The sequence below is a fragment of the Alnus glutinosa genome, chromosome 5 (genome assembly GCF_958979055.1).
Source record: "Alnus glutinosa chromosome 5, dhAlnGlut1.1, whole genome shotgun sequence".
Classification (NCBI taxonomy): domain Eukaryota; kingdom Viridiplantae; phylum Streptophyta; class Magnoliopsida; order Fagales; family Betulaceae; genus Alnus; species Alnus glutinosa.
In genome coordinates this window covers 22,368,704-22,383,241 of record NC_084890.1, presented here as the reverse complement: position 1 = coordinate 22,383,241, position 14,538 = coordinate 22,368,704, and the positions used below count along the sequence as shown (strand labels likewise).

Sequence of the window (14,538 nt, the reverse complement as noted above, 5' to 3'; positions counted from 1 at the left end):
ATATTCAATTCATTTTAGTTACCAACTCGTGGGTTTTCATACAGGCTATTAGCACGAAAAAAACCTAATTAGCCAACATGCCAGAAAAATTGTGTTTTTAGGCCGTTTCTTTACATCTATATTATAAATATGAAAGTACTAGAGTTGTAAGACCAATCAAAGGTAGTTCTTTTCTAAATAACAGTACAATTTAAAAAGAATTTTATCATAAGCTTTTTTATTAAATCCTCATAATAATTATGAAGATATCAAATTAGTTTTTATGTTTGACCGTACTAAAAAAAGTAAGCTAATTATGTCAACGATTCTCGAAGAAGTTAATATAGACACATAATTCCATTAGTATTTTGTCTAGGGTTCTCCACAGACAACTTCTTTGAGGTTCTTTTTATATCACTTGCTCACTTTTGTAATTACGTACCAGCATTGACCTTTTCATAGCAAAAAATATTGAATTCTGCTTAAAAATGTGAAGTTTTGAATTAAAGATTGAATGGTTTGTGATTGTCTACCTTAACTTAGGTAAAAGCTTTGTATTTATAGAATATTCAGTTACAAAGGATAGTGATGTGCTTATCTTGTTCTGTATGATTTGGATTTGATTGAGCTGTTCTGCTGGGATGGGATGATATATATATATAGCATACATATCCTTGACAAAATAGCATTATTTAAAAATAAGAGAAGTCTGCAACTTTGTTTTTCAATGACCAATACCAATTTAAGATGTATATTTTGCTTGCTAGCCGTATCTTCTGTGATGAGTGATAAATTTGTTGGTGGAAGAAGGATTGGTACCATAGAAAGCAAAAAGATAGTTAAGCATAAAGGAACTGTCAAAACTATTGAGGTCATAATGAATATTACATCTTTCTTAATTTTATTTTGATTTTGACTCTAGATATATAATATCCTTCTCTCTACTTTTTCTTTTCGGTGGCTATATATTTTTGGCAAATTTTCAAGCTTACTTTTCCACCATGGTCTACTAAAATCTTTGCAGGGTAATAATGGTGACGTAATAGACTGTGTAGATATCTATCAACAACCTGCTTTCGACCATCCATTACTTAAGAATCATACCATACAGGTTTCTTTATTGTTTCCTAACTCAGTTTATGTTTTACTATGCAGTTCCTTTATTATTGTCTTAGTCATTCGCATGTTTAAACGATTTGTACAATTGAAAACATAGTTAAAATGTATAGCAAAAAAATTATAATTTTAACAGTTTTTGAAAGAAGAAGGTTACAACCAATGGCTTCAAAGGTTACCAAGTTGAAACCCTTCTTCAATAGTTAGTCTCAGCACGTGAAATATTTAATTAAAATTGTGGGTTACTCATAGAGTAAAAGTTTGAACTTAAGACTTGCTTTGATACCATCTTAAATTACAAGTTGTCCCAAGATAATTAATAATAATAATAATAATAATAATAATAATAATAATAATAATAATAATAATAATCACATTCATAATCATAATATAACAATTATTTAATCAATATGATTAACATAAAACTCGGGAAAGTTGTGATAGGAATGAAGCTAACTACTTAAAAACATAATAATTAATTTCCGTATCCTTTCAAACGCATTGATCATATCTAAATTGATCATTAATATGAAATGCGTTAGAAATTTGGGGTTTGCGCGCCTTTTATTCCGGCAATTGATCGAGGAATAAGACTAACTATATATGGTAATTTGTTTGTGGTTAATCAGATGGAACCCAGTTCCATTCCAAATGTAACAAACGGAGAATTGTATGATGACGAGCTGTTTCAAGGTTTGCTTGAGAATGAGGAATGCCCTGAAGGAACAATCCCAATTAGACATGCACGAGAAGATGAATATTATCCACATCGTGCTATACCCCCAGCTGCCCATCGGAAAAACCTTAATGTTCGTGTTGATTATGATACTACAGGCCATGAGGTATATCATATTATCGAACCACTGTTGTTTTCACATGCATTATCTTGACAATTAAACTAAATAAAATTCATTAAACTAATTTCAAATTAGGTTTCTTTGATTTATTTATCAATTTCTTTTTATCTTTTAATTAACATGTGAATTATATTTGAAATTAGTACGCTGGAGTTCGTCTGAGTGAAGGAAACTACCATGGAGCAAGTGCATTTATTAACGTATGGAATCCTACGGTTAATGATGATGAAGTTAGCATTGCTCAAATATGGCTTACCTCGGGTCCTTCAGACCTACTAAACACCATTGAAGCTGGATGGATTGTAAGTTCGACCATATATATATATATATATGGTCATTCCTAGCCTGGAAAGTTCATAATGAAATTCAAAACAAAATTGTAACATATGGATTAATCATTTGGAGGATAGTTTAATTAATTTCTCACCATTAATTTCATGGTTCTAGGTTAGTTGGCAAATCAAGGAACCCAGGTTTTTCATATACTGGACTGTAAGTTGGCTTATTTCCTTCCATGATATAATTTCTTAAATTGGCATTAGGAATCCCCATCAAAGCATTGTTATATATTGCATACATGCTTGTTAGTAGGAAGGATCCTCCTTTGATTAGTATTTAAATAGTAAATAAGTTACTTGTAGTGGTTTATTTCTTCTTGTTGTTTTCCTGAATTGTTAAGCCATTGGTTAGTCTTGGCTTTAGCTTTGTAAGTCTTTCAAAGTAGAGTGTCAATTCGACTCTCTAAATGAGAATCGTCACTCCTAAATAGTATTAGTCGCCTTGAGTCTCACTAATTCATGTTCTTATGGGGCCGGGTCAAGCTATGTGTTCATCGGATTTGAGAGAGCGATTGCGATTTCCAGTGTTCCACTGTATATGCACCTCTTGTGCATTTCCTAACAGGCAGTTGCTACCATAGTCGTCATCCCCTCCTGCCTTTTATATATGCTTAGAAAAAAAAAAAAACGAAGAGATCATTCGAGTTTTGAGTTAATTATCCTTAGCATGCACTTGTCAAATCGCTAATCAAGCTATATATATATATATATATATGTGGTTGTAAGCGTGATGGATACCAAACAACTGGGTGCTACGATCTCAAATGTCCTGGTTTCGTGCAAGTAAATAGTAGATTTGTACTTGGTACTCCCTTACAGCGTATTTCAAGCTACAATGCGGCGCAATTCTCGATAGGGATAAGCATATACGAGGTAAATGCACGTGCCTATTTTTTATTGTTAAATTACTATTTATCGTAAAAGTTTAATATGGTAGGAAGTATTAATTAAATTTAATCACTTAAACAGTACTTTAACACACTCCCTCACATGTAGGCTCAAATTGCTTTTTAATATGTGATGCCCAACATATGAAATATTTAATTGAAATGGGGAATAAATGACAGAGTCATGGTTCAAACTCGAGACTTTTGGCTCTAACACCATATTAAATTACCATTTATACTAAAAGTTTAAGCTGATAGGAAATGGTATTAATCAATTGACATTTTTCCTCTAAATTCATTTCCTAGTTCAGCAAATTCTCTTTTTACATATTGCTCACTAAATTCTCAAACTTATGTGCTTTAGAATAGTGGAAATTGGTGGTTACAAGTGAAAGGTAAGGTACTTGGATACTGGCCTAGCTCCATCTTCACAAATTTAGCAACCAGTGCTAGCAGAATCAGCTGGGGTGGAGAGATTTTTGACTCAAGGGAACAGGCTCATCACACCACAACTCAAATGGGGAGTGGACATTTTCCGAGTGAAGGCTATAGGAAAGCAAGTTATTTTCGCAATATTCAATACATGGATAGCATGGGAAAATTCATTGACCCTGATACAGGACTACTGGAACCATATGCAACAAAAAGTGGGTGCTATGATATACGTGTAGCACTCCATGATGGAAACTTTGGAACCCATTTCTATTTTGGGGGTCCTGGGTATTCAGCAATATGCCCTTAGAAAGGGAAGGGAAAAAAAATAGTAGTATATATTGGTACTAATAAATCACATATTGGAGGGATCAAAATGTCCTGAAAATGATATCACCACAACCTGTGTCGTCCAATTTTTTTTGTTTTCAATAATATCCTCATTAAGTTGAAATTTGGTCATTCCATAAGTTTTTGTGCTTATACTTAAATGTCAAATGAAGTTGATCAAAAGTCAGAAGCACACAGAAAGGACAAAAACAAAATCTGCATGGTATAGCTTTTAAGCCTCTAGCACCAGATACAACAACGTGAAGTTGACCAGATTAAAACATTTTTTTGTTTTTTTTTTTCCTCACATGGCAACCCACTGGTGGATAGACTCGAATTTCAACCTGAAAAAATTCTTGGAACTTCGAAGACCAAAATAACTGACAAAGAAACTTGTTTGGGTTATTATCAGTTGATCAATGGTGATTTCAGCTATTGAGTATGAAAACTGCTATTGATCCATTCAAAAGACCATAGAAACTAGGGCATATAAATCATTACTCAAGAATGACTTCTAAAGTATCCAACATATAAAAGAATTTTAGATCTTCTAGTATAAAATCTAATCAAACACACTTTTAGATGTATACAGAGATTTGGGTACAAAAAGTAGTCAAGGTATATCCTTCACAATGATGTAGACAGAAGACTTTTGGGTGGAGTGCAATGAGCAACATCACCCTTGTCTAGACTTGAGTATTTCTTATATACCACCTTACATTTGCTTTATACAGCAGCTGAGTGGAAGCCAACCAAAAGTTTGGCGCAATCCCTGTCAAAAGACAAAACACCAACTTCAAATTTATTCTTTTTCCTTTTCTAGGTGGAACTCAAATTTGTATTTCAATAAAGAGTAAGCTCTTCGCTCATTTACCACACTCATTTAACACGACTTACGTGGCATGTTTTAAGTTGCTGACATGTGAAACCACTTAAAACACGTTGCATTAGCCAGTGTGAAAAGTAACATTACTCTTCAATGAACACTAAGATAGTATATAGAGGCCGCAAATGTACTGCAATATGGCACACCATGATTAAGTTTTATGTTAATTTGAATGGAATTGAACTTGAAGAATAAGGTCGTACGCATTCATTGTGGAAGTCTGTACAGGAAATGTTAATCCTTATTAATGCTAATTAAGGCTTTGGCTTTGCTAATTGGATGAGTGCGATCTCCAGGTGGGGGGCCTACTGCCCATTGTATATAAGGCATTGGAGCTGCTGGATCAAAATTCTTGTCAAAGTAAACCCTTTTTCCTGTTTGTGAATGCGTACGACCTTGAATTGCTTCCGGCATTGGTCGGCTATTCATGGTTTTCTTCCAGAATCGTCCAAGCTCTTCTCTTGCAATCACATCTCTCCCAGCAAACTGCATGCCCAAAACTCACAAGTTAATTATATTAATTTCACATAATATAATCTCAATTCCACTTTTAATTTACTTGAGTCCTTATAGATTTAAAGGTTTGGGAAAAAGAAGAAGCAGGTCGAAATATAGAATATTATTGAAGGGTGCAAGAAATGCTTACGAGAACAAGAAGTGATAAGAGGGTAAGGGAAGCAAAGACAGTAGTTCTCATATTTTTTCTTTTTTCCTTCTCTCCCTAGGCCCAAGGTTTCTCTTTAATTGCTAAGTGGTGTATCACCTCTTACTATATATAGGACATAAATTTCCTATAAATTGATTTGTAAAAAATTTCATACAATCTACATATAAGAATCACATGTTTTTTTGTTAATGCTATTAAAAAAGCATGTGAGAAGCACTTGCTATTAAAAATACATATATATGATTTTCATATGACAATGAGACACATGTCATTCTTATATATGGGTTGTATAAAATTTCTAACAAACCGGTTTGTAGAAAATTTCTGTCCCTATATATATATATAACCCCATCAAATTTCTATTCAATTGTTAATGTCCTCCGAAACTACCATTTGTATCAATGTGGGTCCTACAAATCTAATGACTAATTTAAAAAAAAGAGTAATGATTCACTACCACCTTTTAATACAACTTTTCACCACCTTGCTTATGTGGCAAGGTGGTCCCCCACCTTATTTTATTTTTAAAACCTAAAAAGTAGTAGGGGACCACCTTGCCACATAAGCAAGGTGGTGAAAAGTTGTATTAAAAGGGGAAAATGTTAGATTTACAACACCAATACAACAATTGTACAACAATCCCTCACATGAGGGTGGGTCCCACATACTGGGGCCCACCCTCATGTGAGGAGTTGTTGTACAGTTGTTGTATTGGTATTGTACAAGAATCAAATCCCATTAAAAGGTGGTAGTGAATCATTACTCTAAAAAAAAAAAGACGTGCAAAAGATGTACAAGAGATGTAAAAGAATCATTTCACTTTTCTATATGTGAGTCATACATATCTAATGGTTGATTTATAAAAAATAAAATAAAAAATATTAGAGTTGAATAAGAGTTGGAAGAATAATGCTATATGGAGGAATGTAGTTCTCCTAAATTTCAGTGATTTCACGTGGATTTTAAAATTATCAAGTGGCTTTTTTTTATTTTTTTTTTATTTTAGAGTATTCATGTTTGGCTGCAGTTAATTTCTTTTCAACCCAACTCAAATTTTTTTCAGCCCAACTCAAACTTTTTTCAACCCATCATAGACATAAGATTTACTTCAACGAGTAATCTAAATCCAAATTTTATAGAGATAAGATGTATAAAAAAGGAAAATAAACTAGTAATTAATAGTTATCTTCTATTTCTTTATGTGCTACTGGGAAGAATGGTCCAAAAAAAAAAAAGGTGATACTAGGCTGGGGCAAAACTATAATTTTAAGGGAGGGCGGGGGCAAAACTAAAAAATAAAATAAAATAAAAATAATAAAATTAGGGGAAACTACCGGCCCAAAGCCAAAGGGTGGTTCTGCCCTTTTGCTATGGGTATTTCAACGTTTGTAACAAGTTTTTTACAAACTAGTGTGGCAAGTTACATGGTACATGTCACATGAACCACTAAAATGTGAATTGTCAATTGACATTTATTACGTTTACAAATTGACATAATAGTTCATGTGACACTTGCTACTAAAATGTGGATTGCTATGTGGTAGCTAGGGTCCACATAGCACCTATTTCTATAAAATGTGGATTGCCGCATGAGTTTATAAGGGGCTATTGTAAAAATTGTAGTACCTTAAGCATTTTCCTTTAATAATCATATGCTTGAGGTGTTAAAAGAAAAAGGAAAAAAAAAAATTAGTATTGCTCTTCACAAAAGTGTTATATATGTTTTCCGTCTAAATGGAGGATGATGAGGGGATCTTCAATGTTTTGCTGCATCCGTAGCAAATATAAAATGAACAAAAATTTCTTACAACTCACATATAAAAAGGATATGTGTTATTTAAATATGTGAGAAGCACATGTTTTTTTATTAATACTATTAAAAAAACATATAAAAAGTACATGTCAATCTCATATGTGGGTCGTAAAAAATTTCCTACAAACTGATTTGTAGGAAATTTATGTCCATATATATAAAATTACATTTGTTTTTATCTTCGAATACCTTGCAAGTTTGCAAGCATACATTTAGGGTCTTAATGGGTCAAAACCGAATTTAGAAAAGATAGAGACCTCAAGGCCCAACTTCAGTGACACTCTAAGCAAACCAAAAGTCAATAGTTAAATCCACCACCAATCGACAAAGCTAAAACAATCTGCATCATACATTAGCCCACCAATCAACGCTCCAAATTCACTCTCCCTCTAACTCTTTAGGGACTAAAACGCTGGTGCCTATTGGTAGGTTTGCATTGCCACCGATTGCGATCCGTGGGACGCTCTTCCAAAGAGCGCCATCCGTCGATTATTGCACTCATCAATGATCCATATTCTCTCTTTCAAAAATTTCGATGAAACAAAAAAATTTCAAACTTCCCTCTCCGTCCCTCTCCCAAAACCCCAACTATAAATACCCCAAAACCCCAAATCGTTTCTTATAACTATGCATTTCAGTATATGCTTTGATCTCTCCTTTTTTTTCTTCTTCTTCTTCTTCCTTTCTTCTTCTTCTTCTTTTTTTTTTTTTTTTTTTCAATTTTATTCTATTTGTTGGTTCACGCTTCACACTTTCTAGGGCTTTCTAATTTCTTGTTTGAATATATCTGATGGATCTTATTGAAATCCCAAGATTTCCGATTATTTTTCGAATAGGGGGAGGTAAGGTGAAGGATGGACAAGGGCAAAGAAATAGGCAAGTCCTTGGAGACATTGGTATTCTTGGCCCTCGTTCATTCTTCACCTTACCTCCCCCAATCCGAAGACTGTAGTTGTGATTAGTTCTGATGAAGAGGAAGAGGTTGACCTTGTTAGTGAAAGAAAATCAAGAGAACGGCCCTCGCTGACGGAAGTTCACAGAAGTACTTTGGTCTCTCTTCAAATCATCAACTCTAAGTTTAGTCTCCTTCTTTCTCTGTAATAATGATTGGAAGTTTTTTCTTTTATGCAGGATGAGAGTCAAGTAAATGATTACATGAAATCACAGCCAGACATCAACGTGAGGATGAGGAGTATTCTCGTAGACTGGTTGATTGAAGTTCACAGAAGATTTGAACTCAAGCCTGAAACCCTCTACTTTACCATAAACATACTTGATCGGTACCTTTCTATGGAAAATGTGCCAAGGAGGGAACTTCATTTGGTGGGCATAGGCCTCATACTTTTGCCAGCACGTATTAAGAAAGTTACTGTCTACAAGTAGCTAGCTAGCATTCTTTTGTGATTACTTATAATTTGGAATTGTCTTGCATAGCAAACTATGCTTATTTGAGTGATCAAATACTTCCTGTAGTATAAAAAATTTATGGAGGATCTTTGTGGTAAATTATAAATATGAATTACTCTTTGAACTTGTTTTCTGTCTACCAAGTTAATAGAATATGTTAGTTTGCCACGTCATATAAATAGTGAGACAATCTCTAAACATCATTTGTATTGTAATCTACTAATAGATTTTGTTAATTTAGCGAATTGTAATTATAGTTTACCAAAAAGAATCTCTATGATCTTTTTGTATTATAAAGAGTGATTCGTAATTTAGGCAAACTTCAGAAACTAAAGGTGTAATTATCCATTTTTCTAACACTAACAATAAATTAGGTCTTTTAGTGATTCTTCACGAGTATGCATGCACGGTGTAATCCACTAATCCTACATCTTAGGGAGTTTTTAGTGCTCCACTATATTAATTGTTAACTTAGACCCTATTTTTTTTTTTTTTTTTTTTTTTTATATATATGTAGCAGATTTATTTGGAAATTTACAACAATGCTATATGTCTTTGCCATTGCAATCAAGATTAGGAAGACCTGTGTAAATGTAGAAAGGTTTATGCCCCACCTTAAAAAGATGTCACGAGTGTAAGTAAAATTAATATATCATAGTTGTGTTCAAACATATAAATTTGCTTTTAAGTTGAGTGGTATTCAATACGGATGACTGGCTTGATAAATTTTGAGACTTAAAGGCGATAATTTTAAGTAAGATTTATATGTATTGGTTAAATAATATTTATTTAAGTTTTTACATTATAATGTGTATTCTTTAAAATGCATTCTACTCATTTTATGAGATGCAAAATTACTAATTAAGTTTTTATTTATTTCTATTATTATTGATACTAAATCTCTCACACGTGCAGAAGAAATGAACAACCAAAATACAAAACTGTCAAAAAGAGAATACATGGACTACGAAGTGTTGAAACTCCCACGTGAGAAGAGATCAACAAAATGCTACCACAATTTTCATTGGCTAATATTTAGGGCTTTCTTTCCTTTTCTCTTCCATTGGAGCCTTAAGCAATGGCCTAAGTGGCCTACCTATTAAGCCGCTCTCCTAACATATTATATTATGGTCTCATTAAAATACTTACTAAAATGTCAATCTCCTTAACACTAAGATCCCTCGTGAGTCCTCCATGACCAAGAAGAAATGTTCCATGGTAAACAGTTGCAATAAAAATGCTTTTCTTGTGTCAAACAATAAGCACTATTATATATATATGTGTATTGCAGTTTATATGCCCTGCTTTTTGTTTTTGCTATCAATATACAGAAACCCATAGCCCATAGGCAAAATTATAATTTCATAGGTATCATTGACATAAGATTTAGTTCAACGAGTAATCTGAATCCAAATTCTATATATAGAGATAATTTGAATAAAAAGGGCAAATAAACTAGTAGTTAATAGTTATCTTCTATTTCTTTATGTGCTATTGCATGTGAAGAATGGTCCAAACACAGACAAAAAATTCGTATGATCATGCTTAAATATTTTAAGCATTTTCTTTCATAAGGGATTTTTTTTTTTTTTTTTTTTTTGAAGGGAACTTGTAATTTCATTAATCATTAGACAAAATAAGTTTAGAATGTATAAGTTCGAATAGACATGTCGGGTAAGACTCGAACCAAACATGGTTTTGCTGTTGAGAAACAGCAAACTTAGCAGGAGTGTGAGCCACCTTGTTTCCATCTTGTCTAACATGCCTAATATCCCAAACTCGAAAATCCACTTGAAGTCTTCGAGCATCCTCTAATAAATTGCCATATCTCCCATCACCATCTCTAGGACAACCCAAAGCTGAAACGATCTCAAGAGCGTCCCCCTCCACAATCACAGATTGCAAACCCAAGAAATGTCCAAATTCAACTGCTTGTCTTGCACCATAGGCTTTGGTAATAGCTGGGTTTGAGATATACCGCTGAACAGAGCTCATCGAAGCGCCCACCTTCCCCATAGAATCACAGGCAACAATCCCCACCCCTATCAACTTCTTCGTGCGATCCAAAGCAAAATCCCAATTTATTTTAACAGTATGAAGAGGTAGTGGTGATCACTGAACAAGCGAAGAAAACTAGACCGACAGGGCACACATAAGGTCTGGATCGATAGTTTGCCGATAATCCTCAAAAGTTTCTTTTGCGCTTTTCAATAAATAGGTGGGGGATACAATCACACCTTTGAAAACATATCGATTTCGTCTAAACCAGATGCGTTGTGCAACCATGGCTATCAATTCTAAATCTGCCTTCTCCAGTCTAGAGCTTAGTTCCCCAAATAAGGTCAGAAAATTGCCTTCCATTCGACGTGGAGGTCTCCAAGGCTGGACAACAATGGCAGAGAGAAAGCACAGGTACGAAAGCGCTACCAATCATGTGTATGCATGCCCATATTCCCCTGACCGATTAGATCATAAAAGTTGCAAGAATTTATCTCCATGATACATCTCATGTGTGTTTTGCACCAAAGGATAAAAGCAAAGGCCTTCCCATGCATCCACAATATTCATGCTCTGAGTGAAAATTACAATATTGTCTGAAGGCAGAGCAAAGAAAATATTATATTCAATTCATTTTAGTTACCAACTCGTGGGTTTTCATACAGGCTATTAGCACGAAAAAAACCTAATTAGCCAACATGCCAGAAAAATTGTGTTTTTAGGCCGTTTCTTTACATCTATATTATAAATATGAAAGTACTAGAGTTGTAAGACCAATCAAAGGTAGTTCTTTTCTAAATAACAGTACAATTTAAAAAGAATTTTATCATAAGCTTTTTTATTAAATCCTCATAATAATTATGAAGATATCAAATTAGTTTTTATGTTTGACCGTACTAAAAAAAGTAAGCTAATTATGTCAACGATTCTCGAAGAAGTTAATATAGACACATAATTCCATTAGTATTTTGTCTAGGGTTCTCCACAGACAACTTCTTTGAGGTTCTTTTTATATCACTTGCTCACTTTTGTAATTACGTACCAGCATTGACCTTTTCATAGCAAAAAATATTGAATTCTGCTTAAAAATGTGAAGTTTTGAATTAAAGATTGAATGGTTTGTGATTGTCTACCTTAACTTAGGTAAAAGCTTTGTATTTATAGAATATTCAGTTACAAAGGATAGTGATGTGCTTATCTTGTTCTGTATGATTTGGATTTGATTGAGCTGTTCTGCTGGGATGGGATGATATATATATATAGCATACATATCCTTGACAAAATAGCATTATTTAAAAATAAGAGAAGTCTGCAACTTTGTTTTTCAATGACCAATACCAATTTAAGATGTATATTTTGCTTGCTAGCCGTATCTTCTGTGATGAGTGATAAATTTGTTGGTGGAAGAAGGATTGGTACCATAGAAAGCAAAAAGATAGTTAAGCATAAAGGAACTGTCAAAACTATTGAGGTCATAATGAATATTACATCTTTCTTAATTTTATTTTGATTTTGACTCTAGATATATAATATCCTTCTCTCTACTTTTTCTTTTCGGTGGCTATATATTTTTGGCAAATTTTCAAGCTTACTTTTCCACCATGGTCTACTAAAATCTTTGCAGGGTAATAATGGTGACGTAATAGACTGTGTAGATATCTATCAACAACCTGCTTTCGACCATCCATTACTTAAGAATCATACCATACAGGTTTCTTTATTGTTTCCTAACTCAGTTTATGTTTTACTATGCAGTTCCTTTATTATTGTCTTAGTCATTCGCATGTTTAAACGATTTGTACAATTGAAAACATAGTTAAAATGTATAGCAAAAAAATTATAATTTTAACAGTTTTTGAAAGAAGAAGGTTACAACCAATGGCTTCAAAGGTTACCAAGTTGAAACCCTTCTTCAATAGTTAGTCTCAGCACGTGAAATATTTAATTAAAATTGTGGGTTACTCATAGAGTAAAAGTTTGAACTTAAGACTTGCTTTGATACCATTTTAAATTACAAGTTGTCCCAAGATAATTAATAATAATAATAATAATAATAATAATAATAATAATAATCACATTCATAATCATAATATAACAATTATTTAATCAATATGATTAACATAAAACTCGGGAAAGTTGTGATAGGAATGAAGCTAACTACTTAAAAACATAATAATTAATTTCCGTATCCTTTCAAACGCATTGATCGAGGAATAAGACTGACTATATATGGTAATTTGTTTGTGGTTAATCAGATGGAACCCAGTTCCATTCCAAATGTAACAAACGGAGAATTGTATGATGACGAGCTGTTTCAAGGTTTGCTTGAGAATGAGGAATGCCCTGAAGGAACAATCCCAATTAGACATGCACGAGAAGATGAATATTATCCACATCGTGCTATACCCCCAGCTGCCCATCGGAAAAACCTTAATGTTCGTGTTGATTATGATACTACAGGCCATGAGGTATATCATATTATCGAACCACTGTTGTTTTCACATGCATTATCTTGACAATTAAACTAAATAAAATTCATTAAACTAATTTCAAATTAGGTTTCTTTGATTTATTTATCAATTTCTTTTTATCTTTTAATTAACATATGAATTATATTTGAAATTAGTACGCTGGAGTTCGTCTGAGTGAAGGAAACTACCATGGAGCAAGTGCATTTATTAACGTATGGAATCCTACGGTTAATGATGATGAAGTTAGCATTGCTCAAATATGGCTTACCTCGGGTCCTTCAGACCTACTAAACACCATTGAAGCTGGATGGATTGTAAGTTCGACCATATATATATATATATATGGTCATTCCTAGCCTGGAAAGTTCATAATGAAATTCAAAACAAAATTGTAACATATGGATTAATCATTTGGAGGATAGTTTAATTAATTTCTCACCATTAATTTCATGGTTCTAGGTTAGTTGGCAAATCAAGGAACCCAGGTTTTTCATATACTGGACTGTAAGTTGGCTTATTTCCTTCCATGATATAATTTCTTAAATTGGCATTAGGAATCCCCATCAAAGCATTGTTATATATTGCATACATGCTTGTTAGTAGGAAGGATCCTCCTTTGATTAGTATTTAAATAGTAAATAAGTTACTTGTAGTGGTTTATTTCTTCTTGTTGTTTTCCTGAATTGTTAAGCCATTGGTTAGTCTTGGCTTTAGCTTTGTAAGTCTTTCAAAGTAGAGTGTCAATTCGACTCTCTAAATGAGAATCGTCACTCCTAAATAGTATTAGTCGCCTTGAGTCTCACTAATTCATGTTCTTATGGGGCCGGGTCAAGCTATGTCTTCATCGGATTTGAGAGAGCGGTTGCGATTTCCAGTGTTCCACTGTATATGCACCTCTTGTGCATTTCCTAACAGGCAGTTGCTACCATAGTCGTCATCCCCTCCTGCCTTTTATATATGCTTAGAAAAAAAGGCAGTTGCTACCATAGTCATCATTCGAGTTTTGAGTTAATTATCCTTAGCATGCACTTGTCAAATCGCTAATCAAGCTATATATATATATATATATATGTGGTTGTAAGCGTGATGGATACCAAACAACTGGGTGCTACGATCTCAAATGTCCTGGTTTCGTGCAAGTAAATAGTAGATTTGTACTTGGTACTCCCTTACAGCGTATTTCAAGCTACAATGCGGCGCAATTCTCGATAGGGATAAGCATATACGAGGTAAATGCACGTGCCTATTTTTTATTGTTAAATTACTATTTATCGTAAAAGTTTAATATGGTAGGAAGTATTAATTAAATTTAATCACTTAAACAGTACTTTAACACACTCCCTCACATGTAGGCTCA

The 14,538-nt window shown here is 33.4% G+C and overlaps 2 protein-coding genes across 2 annotated transcripts; both read left to right on the top strand.

Moving 5' to 3' along the window:
- Nucleotides 1-750: 750 nt before the first annotated feature.
- Nucleotides 751-2,496, top strand: LOC133869878 (protein neprosin-like). Its single transcript, XM_062306973.1, has 4 exons — nucleotides 751-850; nucleotides 1,004-1,090; nucleotides 1,725-1,937; nucleotides 2,096-2,496. The coding sequence occupies exons 1-4, from the start codon at nucleotides 761-763 to the stop codon at nucleotides 2,294-2,296; spliced, it is 591 nt and encodes a 196-aa protein (XP_062162957.1). The 5' UTR covers nucleotides 751-760; the 3' UTR covers nucleotides 2,297-2,496.
- A 9,585-nt stretch (nucleotides 2,497-12,081) lies between these two features.
- Nucleotides 12,082-13,737, top strand: LOC133869856 (protein neprosin-like). The gene is made up of 4 exons (XM_062306955.1): nucleotides 12,082-12,181; nucleotides 12,335-12,421; nucleotides 12,966-13,178; nucleotides 13,337-13,737. The coding sequence occupies exons 1-4, from the start codon at nucleotides 12,092-12,094 to the stop codon at nucleotides 13,535-13,537; spliced, it is 591 nt and encodes a 196-aa protein (XP_062162939.1). The 5' UTR covers nucleotides 12,082-12,091; the 3' UTR covers nucleotides 13,538-13,737.
- The last annotated feature ends 801 nt before the right edge of the window (nucleotides 13,738-14,538 follow it).